Source organism: Diabrotica virgifera, chromosome 4 (genome assembly GCF_917563875.1).
Source record: "Diabrotica virgifera virgifera chromosome 4, PGI_DIABVI_V3a".
Taxonomy (NCBI): Eukaryota; Metazoa; Arthropoda; class Insecta; order Coleoptera; family Chrysomelidae; genus Diabrotica; species Diabrotica virgifera.
This window is the reverse complement of record NC_065446.1, coordinates 147310623-147335076: the sequence shown is the minus strand read 5'-3', so window position 1 is coordinate 147335076 and position 24454 is coordinate 147310623. Positions and strand designations below refer to the sequence as shown.

General features: G+C 31.3%; 2 protein-coding genes across 2 annotated transcripts; both read left to right on the top strand.

Annotated features, from left to right (window-relative positions):
• Positions 1–482: 482 nt before the first annotated feature.
• LOC126883693 (myb-like protein X) lies at positions 483–4192 on the top strand. The gene is made up of 3 exons (XM_050649354.1): positions 483–603; positions 688–1404; positions 3897–4192. The coding sequence occupies exons 1-3, from the start codon at positions 483–485 to the stop codon at positions 4190–4192; spliced, it is 1134 nt and encodes a 377-aa protein (XP_050505311.1).
• Positions 4193–5996: 1804 nt separating this feature from the next.
• Positions 5997–13580, top strand: LOC126883692 (zinc finger MYM-type protein 5-like). The gene is made up of 3 exons (XM_050649353.1): positions 5997–6072; positions 6497–7454; positions 13522–13580. Exons 2-3 carry the CDS (start codon positions 6503–6505, stop codon positions 13578–13580), a joined length of 1011 nt encoding a protein of 336 aa, XP_050505310.1. The 5' UTR covers positions 5997–6072; positions 6497–6502.
• Positions 13581–24454: the final 10874 nt, after the last annotated feature.

Here is a 24454-nt window from a genome sequence, read left to right as displayed (position 1 = left end):
TTTCCAAATTTGTGTACAATATTCGACAGTCTTTTGTTATTTATCCACCATTTCATAGCTTTATTTTTGTGTCGTTTGTTCAGTTGATATTTCAGAAATCTTTTCCTCACACCTCTACAGATGGGAGATTTCATGCAGGTTTCACATTATAACTGAGCTTGTTAAGGTAAGTGATTAATAGATGGCGCCGGGCAAAATCAATATTAAAATCAATTATTAAATCGATATTTTAAAAATATAATAAAATAAAAATATAATAAATAAAAATAAATAAATATAATTCTATAAAAATATAATTAAATTAAATAAAATAAAATAATTAATAATAAAATTATAAATAAATAAATAAATAAAATAAATTAACATATAAAAATTTATAATAATTGGCTCAACCAACGTGGGACGATAAGATAAATATAGGGCAAAATAGTCACATATTAAATAATCAATATTAAAATTTTGAGTCTGATATATTCTACAAAATGGCAGATGGACGTAGATCTGTTTCGAAGACGACAAAGGAAGAAGAGGAACAGAAACAAGAAAAGCCTGACCTTGAAAAATTCATGGAGTTTATATTAACAAAAATGGAAGAAAATAATGGTAAAATAGAAAGAAAATTAATTCACTTGGATGAAAACAACAAGAAAATGGGAAGAAAATTAGATGAAAATAGTTAAAAGTTAGATGAGACTAGTAAAAAAGCAGAAGAAAATAGTCAAAGGGTAGAAGAAAAATTAGAAGAAAATAGTCAAAAAACAGAAGAAAATAATAAATCATTAGAGCAAAAATTAGAAGAAAATAGTCGAAAAACAGAAGAAAATAATAAATCATTAGAGCAGAAATTAGTAGAAAATAGTCAAAAAGTAGAAGACAAGTTAGAAGAAAATAACAGAAAAGCAGAAGAAAATAGTCAGAGGTTGGAAAAGAAACTTGAAGAGAACATTAAAAGAATAGAAGAACAAATGGAACAGAGAATAAATAAGAGTATTGGAGAAGTGAAAATGTTGTACGGAGAGATCATGAGTAAACATGAAAATTTAGAAACTAAATTAACTGTTGAAAATCAGGAGATAAAAACACAAATACAACAGCATAAAGAAAGAATAAATATAGTAGAAGAAGATATAGAAAAGGAAGCAGAGTGGACGAACAGAAGATTCATCATGGTAGATGAAAACATAAATCAAATCAAGAAAGATCAGAAAACATCCAAGGAAAAGGAGGATCAATTGGAGAATAAATTTAAGTTTGAAGTAAAAGAAGTTAAACAAGAGATAGAAAAGATGGAGAAGAAGATTAGGAATACAACAAAAGGAACAATAGTCCATACTATAGAAACATCGGAGAACAGAATTTATTTTAATGGGGACTATAAATCTCAACATCCAGTACCATTTATTCGTATACTCACAACCAAATATTTGCAATACAATGACTTCGACGAATTTCGTGAAATCATTAGAAATCAGCTGAAGGTTGAAGCGTTGATTTGGTATACGAATGTGGAGAATAAGATCCAAGATTTTGATGGTTTTAAAGTGAAGTTTTTGGAATTTTTCTGGGGACAGTCCAGACAACAAGTTGTGAGAGCAGAATTGTTTGGAGGAAGATATAACTCCAACTCTAGAACAAGCATGCATCTGTATGCTATGAGATTATATAGTGCTGCCCAGTATCTGGATGGAAAACTCACAGAGAAGGAACTGGTGAACCACATAATAGTCCATTTTGAAAATCAGATAGAGAATATCAGACTAAATTTCCATTTTACCGACTTCAACATGCTCTGCAATTTTCTTATTGAAAAGGAAAAAGCTTTTCAAAGTTATAGAAGCAGAAATAATAATAATGGCAATTGTTACGGTTGAAAGGTCTTTTTCTCAAAGTTCTTGTATAATTCATAATGAATATCAAATTTTGATAAGATGTATAACAAGTTGTATACCTATTAGGCCTTATTTAACATTTAAATAGTAACGGAAATAGTAAATACTATATTTTATTTTGATTGGGCTAAGTTGAAGGTTTCTGTCAGGTGCGAAATAGATAATTAATTTTGAGGCTGGTCTTCGTTGATAGCTTGAAGTAAAAGCATGGTTTTTTAAGTAAACCGATCAGACTTCGATCAAGATGTGCATATATTATCACAAATTATATTTTGGATTATTCTAAAGATTACATCAGTTTGTGGAATATCGTATGGACTTAGTTTTCCGATTCCTTGTTGGAGATTATAGAATCTAGTTTCTGTGAAAGCCTTCGTTAGCCATACATTTTTTGCACGAAGAAAAAAACCACGTGTTTCCACCGCATAGATTTTCCAGAATTTTGTATACAGGCTGTGAATTATATGTATTTTAAATATTAGTTGGAGACCTTTGTCCGCTGAAGTCGGATATTTATTCCGATTTGATGTTTGCCGAAATGCAGTAATGAAGTTGTTGGATGCAACTTTTTCTATTGGTTGTTTGTAAGAATGTTGATGGTGTGAAGACGTTCAAGTTTTGGAACTAAAGGTTAGTGAAATTATTTACATCACTACTTTCGCGTAGAAAAGACTATTCTTTTGTTTGTTTTTTTATTTGAGAGACACTTCAACATCTCACTAGTCAATCTGTTCCTAAGATAGATAATATTTTATTACTTCATTAAAGTCATAATAAAATTATTATTCAACAGTTTTATTTTAAAATAATGTAAAGAGCTCTTAGGGAATTTAGGTACTTTAGTTGAAACCTCTTCGAGGTGACTTTTTAGCAAGTGTTTTTCTCTTTCATTTCAAACATTGTAACGATATACTTATTATATTGATGTTTATAATAAATAATATTTGTTTTGGTAATAAAGTTATATGTATTTACTATTTAATTTATAATTCTCACATATTTTTGCTGGCGCCCTGTAATTAGATATTCCTAAAATCTACTTTGAATAAATCATTTTAGGCCAGACTAAAATGACTCCTTCTTATGTTTTCTAACCCACCCCAGAGAAGTCTCAAATCTCTATGGTCTGACTTTTATTTGTTTGTTTTCTTTAAATTAACTATAGCTGTTACAGAGAAAGCGTCTTTCTTGGTAACAATATATTTTGTCTCCTTTCAACTTGGGGCCCGATTTTGTACTTTTTTTGCCGGTCAGACATTTCTTTTGTTGTTCTTTTTATTTTTTGTGCTGTATGATTTTTAGTGCTAGCCTGTTTTGGTTTTCTTCGGTGTTTGCTAAATATTTATGTGTACACTAATTGATGTTAATTACTAGTTAATTGATTAATGTTAATTGACTGGTTTATTGAAGTAAATTAATGTTGTTTCTAATGGTTGATTCTTTTATACAGATTGTCCTTGCTAATTAGTATTATTGTTTTTGATCATTAAACTAACTTAAAATCATTTCTCATTTTGCTAATTTTTCTTATATAAGTATTATTATTTTCGATCATTGAACTAACTTTCTTATCTTGCTAATTTTTCTTATACAGATTGTCTCGTATATGATTATAAATTGATCATAGGTTTAGTCTCTGCTATTTTTTTTATATTGGATAATAAAACCTGATATAGTTTAGTAACATTTTTGTTTGAGAATACATAGGGAGTTCATTTTAGGAATTAAGGTTGTTTGTTGTTTTTATTTTTTTTTTGTTTTGGACAGTTTTGAACTATCTATTTGGTTAGGTATTGATTTTGCAAGTATATGTGAGAGTTAAATAGTTTTGAACAATGGAAATATATTAAATTTTTTTTGTCGAGTTTTTAATGAAGATGCTTTTACTTTTGTGATGTAATGTTGGAATTTTAAGTAAGTATAGTAAAGAATAGGTGAATTGTAGATACTTCTTTTGAACCAACGGATTTTTGTTGATCTGTGTTATTTTCTGAGTGTTAATACTAGTATCTGAAATAAAGTTTATTGATAGTATGGCTCCATCCATATTTAAAGTTGAACATTTGCTTCCTGAAGAATTAGACTATGAGTTAAAAGTTAGAGGACTTGAGATACCATCTACTGTTGAGTTAAAAATGTCAACTTTGGGGGGAGTAATACATCTAGAAGTTACTAATAGGAGTGTCTTAGATACAACTGTTATGATGGACTTTAAGCAAGAGGAAGCCGCCATTCAGATGATTTTTCTGGAAATACTAGCTCCAATAGTTATGCAAAACTCTTATCTAGGATTTCACATGTAACAGGTCGTATTTTAAGGTTAATTTGTCAGAGTGAAGAAGAAGAAATGAAGAAATCTAAATGGTTAAATGAAGTTTTTAGTTTAGAAGGTGTTTTGGTTGAAAAAACTGATAGTGAGGTACCTTTGGCTCAGTCTTCTCCTATTCCTAGAGTTAGTCAGAATCTTACCAGTCAAAAATCTTTTCCTGTGCATAAGTTGGGACTGTCTTTTTCAGGGGATGAGAAGAGTGAATCTGTGATTGACTTCTTGGAACGCCTGGAATGTCTTTGTGCATCAAGGGATATAAGTGAGACACAACTTTTCTTGTCTGCTGGTGATTTATTTGTTGGCTCAGCTTTTGTATGGTACAAGAATAATAAGTCTTTATTTCAGTCTTGGTCAGATTTAGTTCGAAATCTTAAGTCAAATTATCTGCCTTATGACTACCAGGATCACATTTTGGTTGAAATTAAGAACCGAAGACAAAAAGTAAATGAACCAGTCACCATTTTCATTAATGCTGTTCAAAATTTATGTCATAGATTGGAGACACCTTTAGAGGAAAATCAGATTGTTAGATTTATTCGTAAGAATTTGCTGCCAGAATATATCCAATCGTTGTCACTACTGGATATTAATACTGTTAGTGAATTAACTGATAAATGTAGGCGTTTGGAAGAAGCTCAAGTTTGGATGAAAGCTTCATCGACTGTTCCTACCGATCATATTCAAAGAGAAAATTCTCAGTTCTCTCGTTATACTGCTTCTACCTCTCGCAATCAAACTTCAAAGAACTTTATGAATGTTTCTGCTCTTAGTTCAGACATTGTTTGTTGGAATTGTAAAGGAAGTGGTCATATGGCTTCTGGTTGTTAGATAATAGAGTATATTTGCCTTTGTCAATGTTAGATGGTCATTTTAAAGGATTAGTTGATTCAGGTTCAAATATTTCAGTCATTGGTGGGAAGTTTATTAATTTAGTTCAGGATTCTAGTTTGACTTTTAGCCCTGTAAAAGATCTATCTGTTTCTACTGCTGATGGACAGATTCAAGAAGTCTTAGGTTGTGTAGACATTTTAGTAACTTTTTCCGGTAAAAGTAAAATTGTAAAATTTTTTATAATTTCCTCTGTCAAGCATGATTTAATTTTAGGAATGTACTTTTTAAATCAATTTAAGGTTAGTATAGATTTCTCAAGGAAGAATTGTGAAATGTCATCACTATCTTTATGTATTGTGAACACTATTCAAGATTTTGGTTGCTTGAATAAGAGTCAAAAGGAACAACTTGATCAAATTGTAAATTTGTTTAAAGAAATTGGTTCTGATGATCGATTAGGGAGAACTTCACTTTTGGAACACTATATTGATACTGGTGATTCCCCTCCTTTTAAGCAGAGACAATATCCTTTATCTCATGCATGGCCCCCACAAGGGTGGGGCTGGTGCAACTCTGGTCACAGGGCCCGGGCTCCTGGGGGGCCCAGGCCTAGCCCTGTTTTTTTTTAATTGCAGAATATTTACAGGGGATCATAGATTAAAAACTCAAATAGGCCTATATAATTATTACAAAGTCAGAGTGTTTTGAAATAATTATTAATTCTAGGTTATTGGTTATTTATGATATAATTAGGAATTAGGTGCGTACCGTACATGCTAGTTACTGTTGTTTGTATATTAGTGTACAACAGCCTGCTCGGGCCCCACACACTCTCTCTACCTTCCCCTTCCCCCAGGCGCCTAGCTGCCCCGCCCCCACTTCCGCGGCCAGTCCATCTTTGTCTCTCCGCTTTGTTCTAAAAATAAACACTTCTCATCAGTTCGTCAGTTCGTCTGTTGACTCCGTTTGATATGGGCGGAATTGTTTAATTGTTGTGCTCTGCTCTACTATTACTATTGACAGGTAATTATATAGTTGAATGTATCTTTGTTTAAAATGTTCTTAAACAGTAAAATTGTGTTTGTTTACAATTAAAGCCGTCTTGGTTTTTTGTTACGGTATTCAAGAGATTAGTGTTTAGACATACTGTATATGTACTGTAATCTGGCTTTCTTGCCGTCCCGAAACAAAAATAATAATTAATTTTAATACATTTTGAGAAAGCCGACCGTCACAATAGTGTAAAAAAGCAAATTTAAAGGAAAACAATAGTTGTATCTTTTTCAACTTAAACATGTAACCTACTCAATTGTTTTGTTTGTATACAATGGGAAAGCACATAACTTTACTTTAGGTAACGGTAAAAGATCCAAATATTTATATGCTTATGCTTAGGATCGAAAACCATTGATCTTATTATGATTTTATCCGTCGTGTTTTGTTTCAGGTTAAGATGTCAAGCTATAAACATAAGTCTGGAGCTTTGAAAAGAAAGCTCCAGAAAGAAAAATTAGAACAATCTGCTAAAGGTCGCCAGGATATTAAGAAGTTTTTTAAGAGTAATGAAAAAGAAGAGTTGCAAGAATTTCAACCGGATTTCAATCCAGAACCTACATCAGCCTCACAGACCCAACCTTCTTCAGCTTCAATCCAAAATGCTTCTACGTCTACTGTATGTGAGGGAAGTAATGACGAATGTGCTAGTGCTGATCCAAATCTTAGTAAGGATACTGTCGATGACAATAAAACTTTTAATTTTGACGATCCTAATACGTGGCCTGCGGTGATGAGTGATAAAATAGTATTGTGCTACGGTGGTTTTCAAGCTTTTCAGGCCAGATCAAAATCATTTCCAGCTGACCCCTCAGGAAAACATTTCCATGAAACATTGTTGTACATGAAAACAGACAACAGAACATGTAAAGCAATTCCACGTGAATGGTTAATGTGGAGTGAAACAAAAAACAGCATTCATTGTTTACCCTGTAGCATTTTCCATTCAAACCAAAACAAAAGTAAACTTGCAAAAGAAGGTTTTTTCTCTGAAAAACAACAATACAAACGATTATACAGGTTATTTTCGATGCATGAAAGAAGCTCTGAGCACAGAAAACACTACCTAGAATGGAAAAGTCTTCAGATATCATTGAAAGGACATGGTGTCGACAGCAATCTGCAACAGATTATTAACTGTGAAGCAACAAGATGGAAAGCTATTCTTCAACGAATTTTGGACACAACAATATTCTTGAGTAGTAGAGGTTTAGCTTTCCAAGGGGAAAATACCCAGATCGGTGATGTTCACAATGGAAACTTTTTAGGAGTATTGGAATTAATAGGAAAATATGACGAAGTAACTCGTGAACATTTAGCCAAAGTAAAAGAAAACCAGTTGAATAAAAAAAGTATGATAGGTCAAGCTCACTATCTCTCATGGTACTCGCAGAATGAATTTTTTTCTCTCTGTGGTAAAAAACTACTGAATACTATTTTGCACCAACGAGAAGAGTCTGTATTCTATGGGATTATTGCTGATGCCACCCCTGACATTTCCCATCAGGAGCAGAATGTACTAATTCTACGGTATGTTTTTCAAAATGAAGAAAAAAATACATTCGAAGTATGTGAAAGATTTATTGAATTCCTGAACTTTAGCGGGAAAACAGGTGAGGTTATAACTGATGAAATTCTGTCCGCTTTAGACAATATTGGAGTACCACTTTCTGACTGTCGAGCTCAGGGATATGACAACGGCTCTAACATGCGGGGACACACTAAAGGTGTACAATCAAGAATACTTGAAAAAAACCAGTCTGCTATATTCTCTCCCTGTGGAGCACACTCGCTCAACAGAGTTGGTGTCAATGCTGCAAAACTGAACCACGACGTAGTGACATTTTTTGGTAACATTGATAGTTTCTATTCTTTGTTCTCCAGCAGCCCTGGTCGTTGGGAATTATTAAAGCAACACGTCCCTTTGTCTTTACAAAGCCTTTCCGAGACTCGTTGGAGTGAAAGAATTCAAGCTGTACGACCAATTGTCAAACATTATCCTTCGATCCTCAAGGTTTTGGACCTGCTCCTGGAAGAAAATCATTTGCCTACAGGAATTTCCTTAAACACAGAAACTCAACTGATTAAAGATTTGTTAACTGAATTGCAGACCCTAAGAGATTCATGGGAAACCATTATTAACGAAGCAAAACACGTCGCCGGTGCAGTTGGCATTATACCAGAATTCTCTCTCAAAAGAAAATCTAGTGTTGAAAATACGCCCGAGCAACTTCAGCAACAAGCTTCACAGGACTTCAAATCTTCTGTGGTCTTTCCTGTTTTGGATTTCATCATGACTGATTTGAAAACCAGATTTGCAAGCTGTGAAGAAATTTGTAACCTGTTTGCTCCAGTGTTAGGTTTCATGGATCTAGACAACGAGGAACTGAAACTTAAAACTGCCAATCTCGTTGCATATTACCCTTCAGACTTTGCTGATCCAGAAGCCCTATTTGAAGAAACTCTTCATATGAAGAATGTATTTGTAACAGTGTTCCAGTCAGAAAGGACCCATTGAAGCTTCTAAACTCAATATATGAGAAAAACCTCCAGCCCATTTTCTTGAACCTGTGCACAGCTATACGACTTTTCTGTACAATCCCAGTGACAGTTTCAACGGCTGAAAGGTCTTTTAGTAGGTTGTCTAATTCACTTAAAACTTGGCAACGAAGCACAACTGGCCAAACTCGTCTGAACCATCTGGCAATGTTGGCAATTGAGAATGAATTGGCCAAAACTGTTGACTTTTCTGATGTTATAAATGATTTTAGTGAAAAGAAAGCTAGGAAATCTATGATTAAATAGACTATCAAACATCAAAGTAAGCGTTTTCTTGTCAGTGTATTAAACACTTAAAAAACATTTTAATTGTTTAGCTCCTAACTTTCTTATAATCTCATTCTTAGTATTTTGTCAACTTGAATTTTATTCTTGGTCAGTAAGGGAAATCAATCTCAAAATGGAAATGTACTGTACTTTCAGTAAAATATAAATGATTTACTTTATGTTTGCAACAATTTTGTCAATAAAGTTTGGTTTTTAGATTAAAATAATAGCCTTAATTATTCCTTAATATCAATAATCATCAGTTTAAATAAAATTTGTAAACTAAAAAATTACCATGTAAATTGTTGAAACATAGCATAGCACGCGAACATAGGGGGGCCCGAGCCTGATCCTGGTTACAGGGCCCGCAATGGAATGTGGGGGCCATGATCTCATGCTATGCAAGAACATCTATTGAAAGAACTCGATCATATGTTAAAGTTGGGAATTATTGAAGAGAGTAAATCATCATACGCTTCTGCTATTTGGCTTGTTAAAAAATCTGATGATACATACCGTATTTGTTTTGATGGTAGAAAACTAAATTCAGTCACTGTTAACAAAGATGCCTTCCCACTACCTCTGATTGACACTATTCTGTCTAAACTTCGTGATGCTCGTTATATTTCGTCTATTGACTTGAAAAATGCTTTTTTTTTCAAATTCCATTGGAAGAAAGTTCAAAAGCTAAGACGGCTTTTGCTGTTCATGGTAAAGGACTGTACCAATTTCGTGTTATGCCCTTTGGTCTTGTGTCCGCACCCCAAACCATGTGTCGTTTGATGGACTTAGTACTAGGTCCCGCATTTGATGAATATGTTTTTTGGTATCTGGATGATATTGTGATCGTTACGCCCACTTTTGAGACTCATCTTGAAATCTTAAAGAAAGTTTTTGAAAGATTGAAAGAAGCGAACTTGACAGTTAATCTATTAAAGTGTAAGTTTTGTCGTCCTTTTTTAAAATATTTAGGATATGTTGTAGATCAGTTTGGACTCAGAACTGATCCAGATAAGGTTTCTACGATATGTGATTTCCCTGTTCCCAGGACTACTACTCAAGTGAGACGTTTCTTAGGAATGACTAATTATTATCGTCGTTTTTTAGTTAATTATGCAACTTTAGCAACCCCTATTTCTAATCTGTTGCGTGATAGGAAAAAAGGTCAGAATATTGTTTGGAATGCAGACGCTCAAATGTCCTTCGAGCAAATTAAAGTAGCTTTAACTACTGCCCCTGTGCTAAGTAGTCCTGATTTTAGTAAAACTTTCTATCTCATGTGTGATGCTAGTAATGTAGGAACGGGATGTGTATTGTTCCAGATTGAGGATGGTTTGGAACACCCTATTGCTTATATGAGTAAGAAGTTCAACAAAAATGAACAAAAATTTTCAACCACTGAGAAAGAATTATTAGCTATTTTGCATGGAGTAGAACACTTTAGGTACTATTTGGATGGTCGTTTTTTCTATGCTGTGACCGATCACTCAGCATTAGTTTGGCTTAAAAATTTGAAGACTCCTTCTTCTAGGTTAGCTCGTTGGATTATTCGTCTGTCCGCTTTTGATTTTGAAGTTGTTCATCGTAAAGCTTCTGGTACTGTTGTAGCTGATGCATTGTCTAGAGTTCATGATGTCAATCTATTGGATTTGTCACAATTGAAAATTGACAAATGGTACCGTCAGATGATCAGTAATGTTATAGAGGATCCAGATAAATACCCTACTTATAAGGTTGAAAATGGCCTTCTGTACAAACATCTTTTTAATCGCTTTGATCTTCTTTCTTCTCAGTCCAACTGGAAAATAGCTGTACCAAATGCCCATCGTTCTGAAGTCATTTCTCAATTTCATGATGATCCTACTGCAAGTCATCTTGGCGTATATAAAACTTTAGCTCGTGTATCAGAGTTGTATTATTGGCCTAAGATGCGAAAAACTATTCACAATTATGTTCGTAAATGTCAAGTATGTGCTGCTTGTAAACCTTCAAATCTCCCTCAAGCTGGTTTGATGGGTTCGTATAGAAATATTAATCATCCATTTCAGATGGTCTCATGTGATCTGTTAGGTCCTTATCCTCGTTCTAAAAATGGTAACTCATTCGTGTTTGTTATTGTGGATTGGTTTACGAAATTTTCATTAGTTCAGCCTTTGTCTAAAGCTACTTCAAGAGCTGTATGTAGATTTTTAGAGAATCATGTTTTTCTTATTTTTGGAGCTCCACAAATTGTGTGTTGTGATAATGGTAAGCAATTTACCTCTACCATGTTTAAGAATCTTATGTCTAAGTATTCTGTTCAGAAAATTTTTTATAATGCGAATTTCCATCCCCAAGTTAATCACACAGAACGTGTAAACAAGTCCATCGTTACTGCTATACGTTCGTATTGTCACGAAAATCATCGTACTTGGGATGAAAACATACATCAGATAGGTCAAGCTATTCGCCTATCCAAGCATGAAATAACCGGACAAACACCATCATTTTTGCTTTTTGCTCGTCAAGTTCCAATAAGTGGAGACTTTTATGGTAAAATTCATGAAAACGCTGATAATCTATGGTCAGTTGAAAGTAAGATTCATCGTTTGGAAGATACTCAAGTCATGCCAAAGATTTTTGAAGATGTCAGAAAACGTATCAAGAACTCGTATGTAAAGTCTAAAGCTCGTTATGATTTGCGAAAAAGGAATATTCAGTTTCATGTTGGAGATGCTGTTTGGAAGAAGAATTTCCAAAAGTCCGACAAAAGTAATTATACTGCAGCTAAATTGTTGCCAAAGTATGTTCCTTGTGTAATAACTCGGGTTATTATTCCATTAGTATATGAGCTTAAATCGCGAGATGGAACACGTCTGGGTAGATGGCATATTTCTACTTTGCGCCCAGATACTACGGGTTTTGATGACTGATAGTTCTGTGCATGATGGTGATAACAATGATGATAAATATGATGAGTCTTCTGACTCCTCTGTTTAGTAATAGAGTTATTGTCTTGTAAATGGTACACATTTTTCCATTTAGGTTGAATTTGTGAACCTTTATTTTTGAGTGGTTATTTTGTTTTTGTCTTTGTTGAATATATGTATTTCACTTTGTTAATTACTAATACAAACCGGATACAATGAAAGTTTAGTATGTGTTGATGTAGTTTCTATTGAAATAAGTAGTTAATGATAAGTATTATGACAAGCTTAGAACTTAGTTGTCCGTAATTTTTCAGTTCTCTTTCTATTCTGGTTTTTGTTGTTCTTTTAATTACTTACTTCTTAAGTTAATAGTTACAACTTCCATTCGTTAAGAGAATACTGAAGTCATTTTGTTGTTGCGGTCAAGTTCACGACAGTATAGTTTGGTAAAACTGTTGAGCTTAGTCATAATTCTAATGTTAGTATTGTTCAAACGATAAATGGTTGATTTTATGTATCCCATTTAGTTAGTTGGTGCAAAGGAATTATATTCATAATTTTGATTTACTGTGGCAGGTAAATAGAACATTAAGTTGGTGTATATGAAATTGTTGTCTGTAAATCTGTAAGATTTTCATGGAAACTTCTGCTTTCTGGCTTCCTAATTCAAGACTTTCGTGTCTTTAGCTATGATCCAGTTGTTAAGTGAAACTTCCTTAAGCATTTTATAGGTGTATGGTAGTGGTCACCTTATTTGACCTATTCTATTGTACTTTTAATTGTTAGCTCTCAGTACACAATACCTTAAGTTGTGTTTTAACTTCTGATAAGTTTAAGTCAGTAAAAGATACAACGTGTTATGGTAAACATTTCATAACCCCAAATTTAGTTATGTATGTAGATATTTTGGTTGTAGTGACCTGATATATGTACGTATACATATATATTTTTGTAAGTTTTTGTATACCGCTGTTATAAATGGTTTTGTAGGAATTTCGGTGAGAAGGATATAATATGTAGTAACTTAGGGTTGTCCTAATATATATAGATATATTTTTTTTTTAATTTTGATTGGTTTTTTTTGTTAGACTTTATCTTTAGTGGTATGAATGGGTTACGAAACTGTGTCTTTAATGACAAGTAAGTTTTCAGAGTTCGACGTGGATTGTATTTGGTTGGGTAGATAGATATTCCTACGGGTCGCTATCGACTATGCTGATCAGCACTACTGCTATCTTGCTAACATGGTCTCTTCTGCAGATTCGTTAGATTATTCATAGTACTTTAGTCGGAGTACCACTCAATTGTAAATTAGTAGAGTCAAAAATTTTAGATTGGTAAATTCTATAATTTACTAGGGTTTAGTTGGGAGTACTTGGATTTGTCCTAAATTCTAGATTTGTACGTGGATTTTGTTTTGAGTACAAAGTGAATGATGTTTCTTTTGTTTGCGAAGTTCATACTGGAGTGTTGTCGGATTTTCTTTCATATGAATAGTGTATAGTGTGAGGTTTGAGTTCAGAGCCACGGCGCAATTTACATCCTGCGAGGCCGCTCTCAAAACTATCCATCGATGGATGATACTGATAGCTCTTCAGGATAGTTCTGATCTTCAAAAGTTACGGATTTCGTAGTTAGGGATATTACTAAATATTCGTATCGTATGCCTTACTTTTTTGTTTAGATCAGGTAATCAGATTTGAAAGTGATCTGAAGCACGATGCTGTATGGATGAGCGAATGATTGTAGATGAATCTGTATTGCGGGCCCGAATAAAAGGTGTGTGTTAGGAGAAATGTACGAGTATCTGCAACAGAGAGCTCAATTCTTTTGATTGGTTGGCCAAAATTTTGGTATTTGGCAATATAGAACCTTTAGTTGAAATATATTTTTTTTTGTTTTTGTTGCTTGTCACGATTTCTTACGAAAGGAAGAGATCTCATTAATAAATATGTGGTTCATTATTGTCTACATCAATGAGTGAATTTTTTTTTTCGTTATTTTGGTTGGTAGGAAAGAGAAAAAAAACCCTTTCGAGTTTTTTTTGCACGGTTTTTGGGGGAGTTGTTACGGTTGAAAGGTCTTTTTCTCAAAGTTCTTGTATAATTCATAATGAATATCAAATTTTGATAAGATGTATAACAAGTTGTATACCTATTAGGCCTTATTTAACATTTAAATAGTAACGGAAATAGTAAATACTATATTTTATTTTGATTGGGCTAAGTTCAAGGTTTCTGTCAGGTGCGAAATAGATAATTAATTTTGAGGCTGGTCTTCGTTGATAGCTTGAAGTAAAAGCATGGTTTTTTAAGTAAACCGATCAGACTTCGATCAAGATGTGCATATATTATCACAAATTATATTTTGGATTATTCTAAAGATTACATCAGTTTGTGGAACATCGTATGGACTTAGTTTTCCGATTCCTTGTTGGAGATTATAGAATCTAGTTTCTGTGAAAGCCTTCGTTAGCCATACATTTTTTGCACGAAGAAAAAAACCACGTGTTTCCACCGCATAGATTTTCCAGAATTTTGTATACAGGCTGTGAATTATATGTATTTTAAATATTAGTTGGAGACCTTTGTCCGCTGAAGTCGGATATTTATTCCGATTTGATGTTTGCCGAAATGCAGTAATGAAGTTGTTGGATGCAACTTTTTCTATTGGTTGTTTGTAAGAATGTTGATGGTGTGAAGACGTTCAAGTTTTGGAACTAAAGGTTAGTGAAATTATTTACATCACTACTTTCGCGTAGAAAAGACTATTCTTTTGTTTGTTTTTTTATTTGAGAGACACTTCAACATCTCACTAGTCAATCTGTTCCTAAGATAGATAATATTTTATTACTTCATTGAAGTCATAATAAAATTATTATTCAACAGTTTTATTTTAAAATAATGTAAAGAGCTCTTAGGGAATTTAGGTACTTTAGTTGAAACCTCTTCGAGGTGACTTTTTAGCAAGTGTTTTTCTCTTTCATTTCAAACATTGTAACGATATACTTATTATATTGATGTTTATAATAAATAATATTTGTTTTGGTAATAAAGTTATATGTATTTACTATTTAATTTATAATTCTCACATATTTTTGCTGGCGCCCTGTAATTAGATATTCCTAAAATCTACTTTGAATAAATCATTTTAGGCCAGACTAAAATGATTCCTTCTTATGTTTTCTAACCCACCCCAGAGAAGTCTCAAATCTCTATGGTCTGACTTTTATTTGTTTGTTTTCTTTAAATTAACTATAGCTGTTACAGAGAAAGCGTCTTTCTTGGTAACACAATTTTCAAAATTTTATTGATAGTAATAATTACCATGACAACAGATATGATAATAATAATAACAATAATCAAACTTGGAATAATAAAAATAACAATAATAATAACAATAACTATAACAATCAAAACAGAAGTCAAAATAATAGATCAAATTATAATTATAATAATAATAGAAATAACAATGGACGTGGAGGTTATAATAATTATAACCAAAATAATAATAATAATAGGGGATATAATAATTACAGAGATAATAATTATAGAAATAATGGTGATAGAAATAACTCTAATGGTAATTTTACAATAATAATGATAATAATGGTGATAGCAGACGATCACCAAGACGAGATATGGGTAATTCGAGTTCGAATCAGCCTTCCAACAACAATAGTAGAAATAGTGATAATAGGGCACAATTTAGTGTAAATAATGTAGTCATGGATGGTGAAATTTCTGATCAACCATCAACGTCATCAGGTGTTCAAATGGAGTCATTTGAACAGAATTTTGTAGATCACACCTGCTAGGCAATATAGCAACCAAACTGTACGAGCATCATAGGGAATTTTTGGACATGGGAGCTAATGTTGTATCGAAAAAGTTCAGGGGATTAATTTTTATTAAAATTCAATTTTGTGGTAAACATTTTAAAGTTTTATTGGATACAGGGTCAGAGATTTCCTTAATTAGTCAAGATGTCATTAAAAATTTGAATTTAGAAGATTCATGTTTTAAAATTCCTAAGTTAAGTTTAGTAGGTGCAAATAATAAAACGATTACACATGTTAATAAAAGTATTGTTGGTCATATTAAATTAATTAAAAAAGATTATATTCTACAACTGATTGTCATTGATAAGATGAAATATGATATTATGATTGGATCGGATATGTTAGACAAAATGGGTATGGTAATCAATTATGAGAAAGGTTTGGTACAAGTGGAGGAGGAGTATGTGAAATTTGAGGAAGAATTATGTCCAGAAAAGGGCAAGGAATTGATGAATATTAGGAGGATGTATATGGAGGATAATGAAATATTTAATGAATTAAGTCCAGAAAAGGGCAATGAATTGATAAATAATGATTATATAGATATTAATAATGTATTATATGAAGATGTTGATGATGATATGTGTAAAAGTAGTATGGATATAATGGAGGAGGAAGTAATATGTAAGAAAGAGTGGATAGGAGAAGTGAAGAAAATATTATTAAAGTATGAAGGACTCATAAATGAGGAAAATAGATTTGCTAGTGATTATGTTCACAAAATAGAAGTTAGAAATATCCAAGATTTTAGACCGAAAACATATCCGATACCATATAGATACCGAAGTGAGGTAAATAGAGAAGTAGAAAAGATGTTAGAAAATGGAATAATAGAAAAATGTAATTCAAGAATAATAAATCCAATTGTTGTAGTCAAAAAGAGCAGTGGAGAATTAAGACTTTGTCTAGATGCAAGAAATTTAAATAATCACACCATACCGCAATACGAAGCACCTGCTACAACGGAAACTATTTTCGGGAGAATAACGGGGGCAAAATATTATAGCAAAGTAGATTTGAGACATAGTTTTTGGTTAATTCCTTTAGCCCATGAATCCAGAGATTATACAGCTTTCATGATAGATGGTGTTCTGTACAGATTTTGTGTTGTGCCTTATGGTTTGCAAAGTTCATGTAGTGCTTTAGTTCGTGCTCTTCATAATATTTTAGATAAATATGATGATTTTATTCTTCATTATATAGACGATATCCTTATACTTTCAAAAGACGAATTTTCACACCTAAAACATATTGAAATATTATTAAGAGAATTAGATTTAGCGGGTCTTAAAATAAATATAAAGAAATGCCAATTTTTTCAAGATAGTTTTACATTTTTGGGATATAAAATAGATAATTTGGGAGTTTCAATGGATGAGGAGAGAGTAGAAAGAATAAAGGAGTACCCTACTCCTAAAAATATTAAAAATTTGCGTGGTTTTCTTGGTTTGATCAACTATTTTAAAAGGCTTGTGCCTGATTTGAGCCAAAGATAGTTCCTTTAAATCATTTACTCAAGAAGGGAGTGAAATGGTATTGGGGTAAGGAGCAACAATTAGCGTTTGAGAATATTAAAAATCAATTTTGCCAAAAATTTGAAGGTATATCATCCTGATTATAGCTTGCCATTCATTTTACGAACAGATGCATCTATGCATAAGTTATCAGGAGTATTATTGCAATGTCAGAATGAGATAGAAGTACCTATTAGTTTTGTATCTCGTTTAACTAGATCATATGAGCAAGGATATAGTGTTGGGGAATTGGAATTTGCTAGTATTGTATTTTGTGTTAATAAGTTAAGATTTTATTTATTAGGTGGTAAATTCTTTATAGAAACAGATCATTTATCATTAATTAATGTTATGAATAATCGTCTATTGAACAATCGCATACATAGGGGAGCTTTGTTACTCCAAGAATATGATTTCGAAATAAAATATATATCAGGTAAACTTAATATAGTAGCCGATGCATTGTCAAGAGACAATGAAATCAGAAATGTCAGTGAAAACAAGGTATATATTGGAATAAACATTATGAATGAAATGGAAGGATTGTTTTCACTCGATACCATTAGACAGGATCAATTGACGTTGAGGGAAAGTGACAAACGATGAACTATAATAATAAATGACTTTTACATCAAGAGAGTAAAACAACAGGAATGTTATGTTGTATCACAAGATTTGGCACAGGAGATTTTGTTGAATCTACATGTCAATAATGGGCATGCAGGTAGTAGGAAAATTTGGTTAATGTTCAGAGAAAATTATATAAGTAAACAGGACAAAACAACAATTAAAAACATTACTAAGCAGTGTGACATATGTCAAAGGAATAAACATCGAAATATTGTGAACTTTAATGCACCTAAAAACATTTTAGCTAGGGAACAATTGGAAATTGTTGCTGTAGATTTTTTAACAGATTTAATACCAACAGAAACAGATGAGAGGCATATTTTTATTATTGTAGATATTTTTTAAAAATTTATTAAATTATATCCAACCAGCAGAACTAATGTAGAGTCAATAAAATCAGCATTTTCAAATTATTTTGAAAATGTAGGTAAACCCAAAACATTCATTGCAGACAATGCAACTTATTTTCAGAGCCACAGATTTAAACAATTTTGCCAACAGAATAATATCCAACCTCAATTTACAAGTATTAGACATCCACAATCAAATCCATCAGAGAGATACATACAAGAAATTATTAAATTTTTAAGAATCTATGTCCAAGAACATATAAATTGGTCACAACATTTGACAGTTATTGAAAACAACATGAACTTCTTACTAAATACGGTTACTGAACAAATTCCTTATTATCTGATGACTGGACAACAACCTGATAGACCATGGACTATACAAAATGATTGTCACGTATAGACAAGCTATGGACCAAGCCAATAGAAATATACAGCGCAGTGGGGAAAAATATTTAAATAGAATGTCTAAGAAAATGAAGGGTAGGAAAGTTAATTTTGAACAAGGAGATTTAGTTTTGTTAAGAGCACATAGAATAACCAACTTTAGGGAAAATTTGTGTGCGAAGCTTATGTCAATTTTTGAAGGTCCATATAGGATTCGAAATAATGACGGACAGAATTCCTATGAATTGGAATATATTGATGGAGGAGGATTTAGAGGCATTTTTAATATAAATGATTTGTATAAATATTACCAAAGATAGATTAAAGTTTATAGGATAAGTAATTTTTTTTTAAATAAATATAATTTATATAATAGTTAAAATTTTAAATGAAAAATTTAAATTTTACTTAAGAAAAATTATCAATTTTTCATTTAGGGCAATTGTCATGATTTTAAATAGTTATTATGATTTTTTAAGATACTCAAACCATAGAATAGTTAAAATAATAGATAATTTAGTAATTTTAGTAAAGCCCAAAGTATATGGATAATTTTTTTTATTATTGCCACTTTTGAGGGGTATCGTTAATTGGAAGGTTGAGAAGAATGAGAATTATAAAAAGAACTAAAGTTATGAGAGCACTTAGTAATAATTAAATAGTTATAAGATGGTTTTATTTAAGTGTATAAAGGTAGAATTACATAAGAAATCCAAATAGGTAATCCTATATCAAAGATGATATTTCAATGACATATAAATTAGAAATTAGTAACTAGAACATATAATAATTTGAATTTTGAGTTTTACCAGAGAATTACTTCTATTTGTATCATACAATAGCCTTATTTGTTCGTAAGAATCATCAAAAGGTTCCATTTTTCCAAAAGTCACTTCGAAAGAAACTTCGTTAAGGTGATACGTCTTGCATTACTTAGCTGCATGTGTGGATTTGTGAAATTATGTTGAAATAGACATCAATCTAAAATTTGAGAACAATAGTTAGTTCAATATTAATAGTATTAGTATAAATTTTAACGAAAAATGTGGAAAATAGTTCAATAGAATCATAACTTTGACAAGTGTCGAAACTCTAGGTCAAATTAACGTATAAGAATGATATTTTGAGGAAATGGCTTATGCATATTCAATTGCTGATTTATTTTGTGTAAATTGAAAGTTATTTCAATCCTTTGTATGTAGTAATTGTGTAAATATTTGAATTTTAATATGTGAGTGTAAGTGATAAAGAAACTAAAAATGAAGTGTCGGACGTTGAAGTGAACCCTAATAGAACTTTAATAAGGGCACCTAGCAAGAAGGACATTATATCAAAATGAACTAGAAAGTTTAATCTATTCAAATCCCAGATTAGATTATACCCAAAGATTAGGATAGAATCATAATTTGGGTTCATATTTCCAAAATTTTCATCAAAATTATCATTTTGATGAAATGTCAAATTTATGGGAATTTTTTGATTGGTGAATTCAAATTTTCATAGCAAGGATTGTTATTAATAATTAATTTCCATTGGCTGTGAAGGGACGCCAAGCCAAAAAGAATCCATTTTGAGGAGAGTTTTGCAGACCTTTGAACAGGCAACACCTTGTTATAAGTAGCTCCGCAAATTTTTGAGAACAATGCGGTAAATCGTAAAAAATTAAATTAAAAGACTTTTATTCTACTAACCTGTATAAATAATCTTCATGGTGAAGAAAAAATTTTTAAAAATGACCCTCAACTTTATAAGAAAAGTGAAAAAGTATTCTGATGCGGGTATCTACCATATTTAGAACATTGTTCCAGTGAAGGAGAAGGAGTTGGTTTCTTCTTGGATCCGAAGAGACTTCATAGCAGTTTGGTTTATCTTCATATTACATCGTGAAAGGTTGTACTGAACAGTTTATTTTTTTAATTGATCATGATCGAAAGTCAAAGTTTTTCATTTTCTAGCTTTAGTATAACAAATTTTGAATATTCAAGATAATTTTGGGTTATCTTCGACTTAATTTTTTGTCAAATACTCTTATTTTTTTCATAGTTAAATTCATTGCATCGTATTTCTTTATTCAGACTTTCGACTAGATAACCTAAAATAAATAATTTAGCGTTAGATAGATCAGCAAATATTTCAAGTTGATATCATATTGATCTGATCTACATTATTGTATTACCTTGTATTTTTGATGTTGCATAACAAAGCCTTTATTTTTCAATATATTTCCAAATTTGTGTACAATATTCGACAGTCTTTTGTTATTTATCCACCATTTCATAGCTTTATTTTTGTGTCGTTTGTTCAGTTGATATTTCAGAAATCTTTTCCTCACACCTCTACAGATGGGAGATTTCATGCAGGTTTCACATTATAACTGAGCTAGTTAAGGTAAGTGATTAATAGATGGCGCCGCGCAAAATCAATATTAAAATCAATTATTAAATCGATATTTTAAAAATATAATAAAATAAAAATATAATAAATAAAAATAAATAAATATAATTCTATAAAAATATAATTAAATTAAATAAAATAAAATAATTAATAATAAAATTATAAATAAATAAATAAATAAAATAAATTAACATAAAAATTTATAATAATATATATATATATATATATATATATATATATATATATATATATATATATATATATATATATATATATATATATATATATATATATATACGTCTTCATATCAAGGCGAGATCCGACTAAATCGAGGACAACCCGAGATCCACCAATAGGAAATTAAGTATTGGAGTATATTGTTCATAAGTATCTTTATAATTAACATATTAATCATGGCACACTTAGAGGGGAAAAGATTTTTGTACTTAAATTTTTCTGATAAATTTACAGCGAAACGAGATCCGTCGCTGAAAAGTAAAGGGGAGGACTTATATACGAAATTTTAGATATTTACCGTTCAACGCGAGATCACACACTGATGCCAGCTCTAAAGAGTATTAGTCGAGCGGTTGGAGCTCGTGTTGTATTGTATATTTCCCACGATATAAAGATATATAATGGGCGTAACTTTTAAGTATCGCTTCTTTTGTGTCTTTAAAGTCTACGATTGACCTTTCAGAAAGTCCCTTAGTTTTATTACATACATAAGGGTGTGAAAAAAGAAAAAGAATACTTGACAAATAATAACCATTTAATAATGATAATTATTTGCAATACAATATTTTAAAACTATACATTAATATTCTTAAAAAACACTTACTACGAAACCAAAATGTAATTATTATATTCTTAAATAATACAAATTGTTACAAAATAATTATTTAAATGATTGCTTGTTTTAAAAATACATTACAAGAAAGTAAAATTTTTTATAAATATTATTAAAGTTTAAAAAATAAAATAACTCAATATGTAATTATTATTTGATAGTTAAAAAATGATTTTAAGTAAAATGATTTAAAAGATAAAAAGAAACACACATAATTTTCAGGGTCAACTCCTAATTGCATGAAAATTTGGATTTAGATTCTACCCATCCCCCACTTCAAAGTTGAATTTGTGCCGTTGATTGCTTTTACTTGGAGGGTGAAAAAATATACGTTTAAAATAATTCCGGAAACAGATCTGACTAAGTTTAAGCAACTTTTGTTCTATAGAGCTTTTTTAACTTAGGTACTAGGTTAATTTAGTAGTAGGTACTAGTCACTTGCGACTAAAAATATTTACTTTTCAACAAAAAAAAAACACGTTTTTCGGCGGTTTTTCGCAAATACTCAAAAAGTAAGTATTATATCGAAAAAATATTCTTGGAAAAAATGTAGCATATAAAAAAAACGAAAAATGGTATATTTTTAGTCTATAGAACCAGTAAAAGTAAATTTGTAGCTCATAAAAAAGACGATCTTATCCTTCAAATTCCAAATCAAATATTTTAGCGTGATACATAGTACCAAAAAATGAAGCTCTTTTCGGGAAAACCCATTAAAATTTTTTTAAAGTGTTAACAAAAAGCTTTATTTTATTTTATAAAAGTTATATACGGGTAGGAGAGACAACGGAACGAATTTTCGAACGTTTAAACAGACGACATCCCAGATTTACCAATTTCTGGACAATTGATCCAAAGGCTGGATTCTAACAACGAAACAGTTGTGGATTTTCAAGTTTTCAATGAGAGTTAGAATGAAAAAACATTAGTGACCTCGAGTATGATGGTTTGGAGAATTTGGCTGATTATATCTGCCATAAATTGAAGGACTCCAGTATTCAATCCGAAGATGTTTCAACGTACACGTGGGTTGATCATTTGAGTAAGTGTGGTTTATGTAAACCATCAGACACTCTCTTGTCATATATTAAGTAACTGGAGACAATTTTTCCTTCCACATGAATGGTGATTCCATTTTGGTAACTAAAAATTATTTAGAAAACCTTATGTCCAAAAGTGTAACTGTAGACTGTTCTAACAAAGCGAACAAGTTATTTTTTAGGTCTCGGATGTACTTCCGAATTAAAGAATTAAACAAGTCTCTTAACAACCTCACATTGCGTAAAAGAAAAATTATGAAAACTGCTACATAGTTGCTGTATGTACGTCTATTTCACATGCACAAAATTTAAATAAAGTGCATGGCATGAAAACTGTAAAACTTATTTTTGTCTTTTCCAAGCCTCTTACTTAAATCTGATAAAATACATTATTTAAAAAGTAAAAAATTTTGTTTTTTTATCAATGCATTAAATTTATGGTTTTATTTTGGGGCTTTTCTTCCCCTTGGTAAAAATTATATTTACTAATGTGTAGGCCACTAATCAATTTTTGCCAACTAACGAAATATAATAATTTTAGTAGATATCGATTATATGAATATTTTTATTTTCCGGATACCAATATAATCAAGAAACTGGGAACTTTACAAATAACTGAAAATCAATTTAAATAAAAGTAAAGAGTTTAATAATTTTCCTCTAAACTATAAAAATCACTTAGTTTCTTTTAGTCATAATTCATTCATTTGTACTATTGCGGGACTATGCTTTACTCTGTTGTTAACGTCATGCGCCAATCGGACGAGCTTACGTAACTAGAATATCAGGGTGTGCATATTTCCGGGTCCCGGTGAATTCGTATCTATTTTAATCCCCATCCTAATTACAGACCAACTGGCAACTCTGGTGCGCAGGTAATTTTTAAATAACGCATTAACTACCGGTGAATTGGTAACTTTCATTTTTTAAGTATTGTTGATAATCTAATATCGGTATTCCAGGTATTTAGCGCTGCACTCCTAGAAAATGGAAAAAATGTCACAGGAAGTGAAACCGATGATGAAACGAAACGCAAAAGAGAAAACTTGGATGATTGTTTTAATAGAAGTAAAATTAAAAAACGGTCACCAAGCAAAGCAGGCAACGAAAACAAGGAAGACATGGAAAATGTTATGATTACAATAATGAAAGAGCTAATGAATAAAAACGATGAAACGCTTCAGGAAATAAAACCAATAAGGAAAGAATAACAACAAACCAATAAAGAGTTAATGGGTGTAAAAGCAGAGAAACAAAAACTAAAAAAAGAAGTAAAACAGCTACATGAATGAATGGAGCAACTGGAGAAATTTAGCAAAAAGAAAAGCTTGATCGTAACTGGGTTGAAAGTAGAAACAAATGATTATAACAAATTAAAAGAAGAAATGGAAAATTTCAGAGCCCAAGAGTTGCAAATACAAATAAAACTAAGAAGTGCAAAAAAAATAGGAGAAACAGTATGCGCAGTAGAAACAGAAGCCCTCACGGATAAAATGGAAATCCTAAACAAGAAACGTAAACTAAAACAGCATAAAGATCGTATATCTATATAAACAACGATTGGACATCGAAAGAAAAAGAAATACAAAAGGAAATAACTAAAATAGCAAA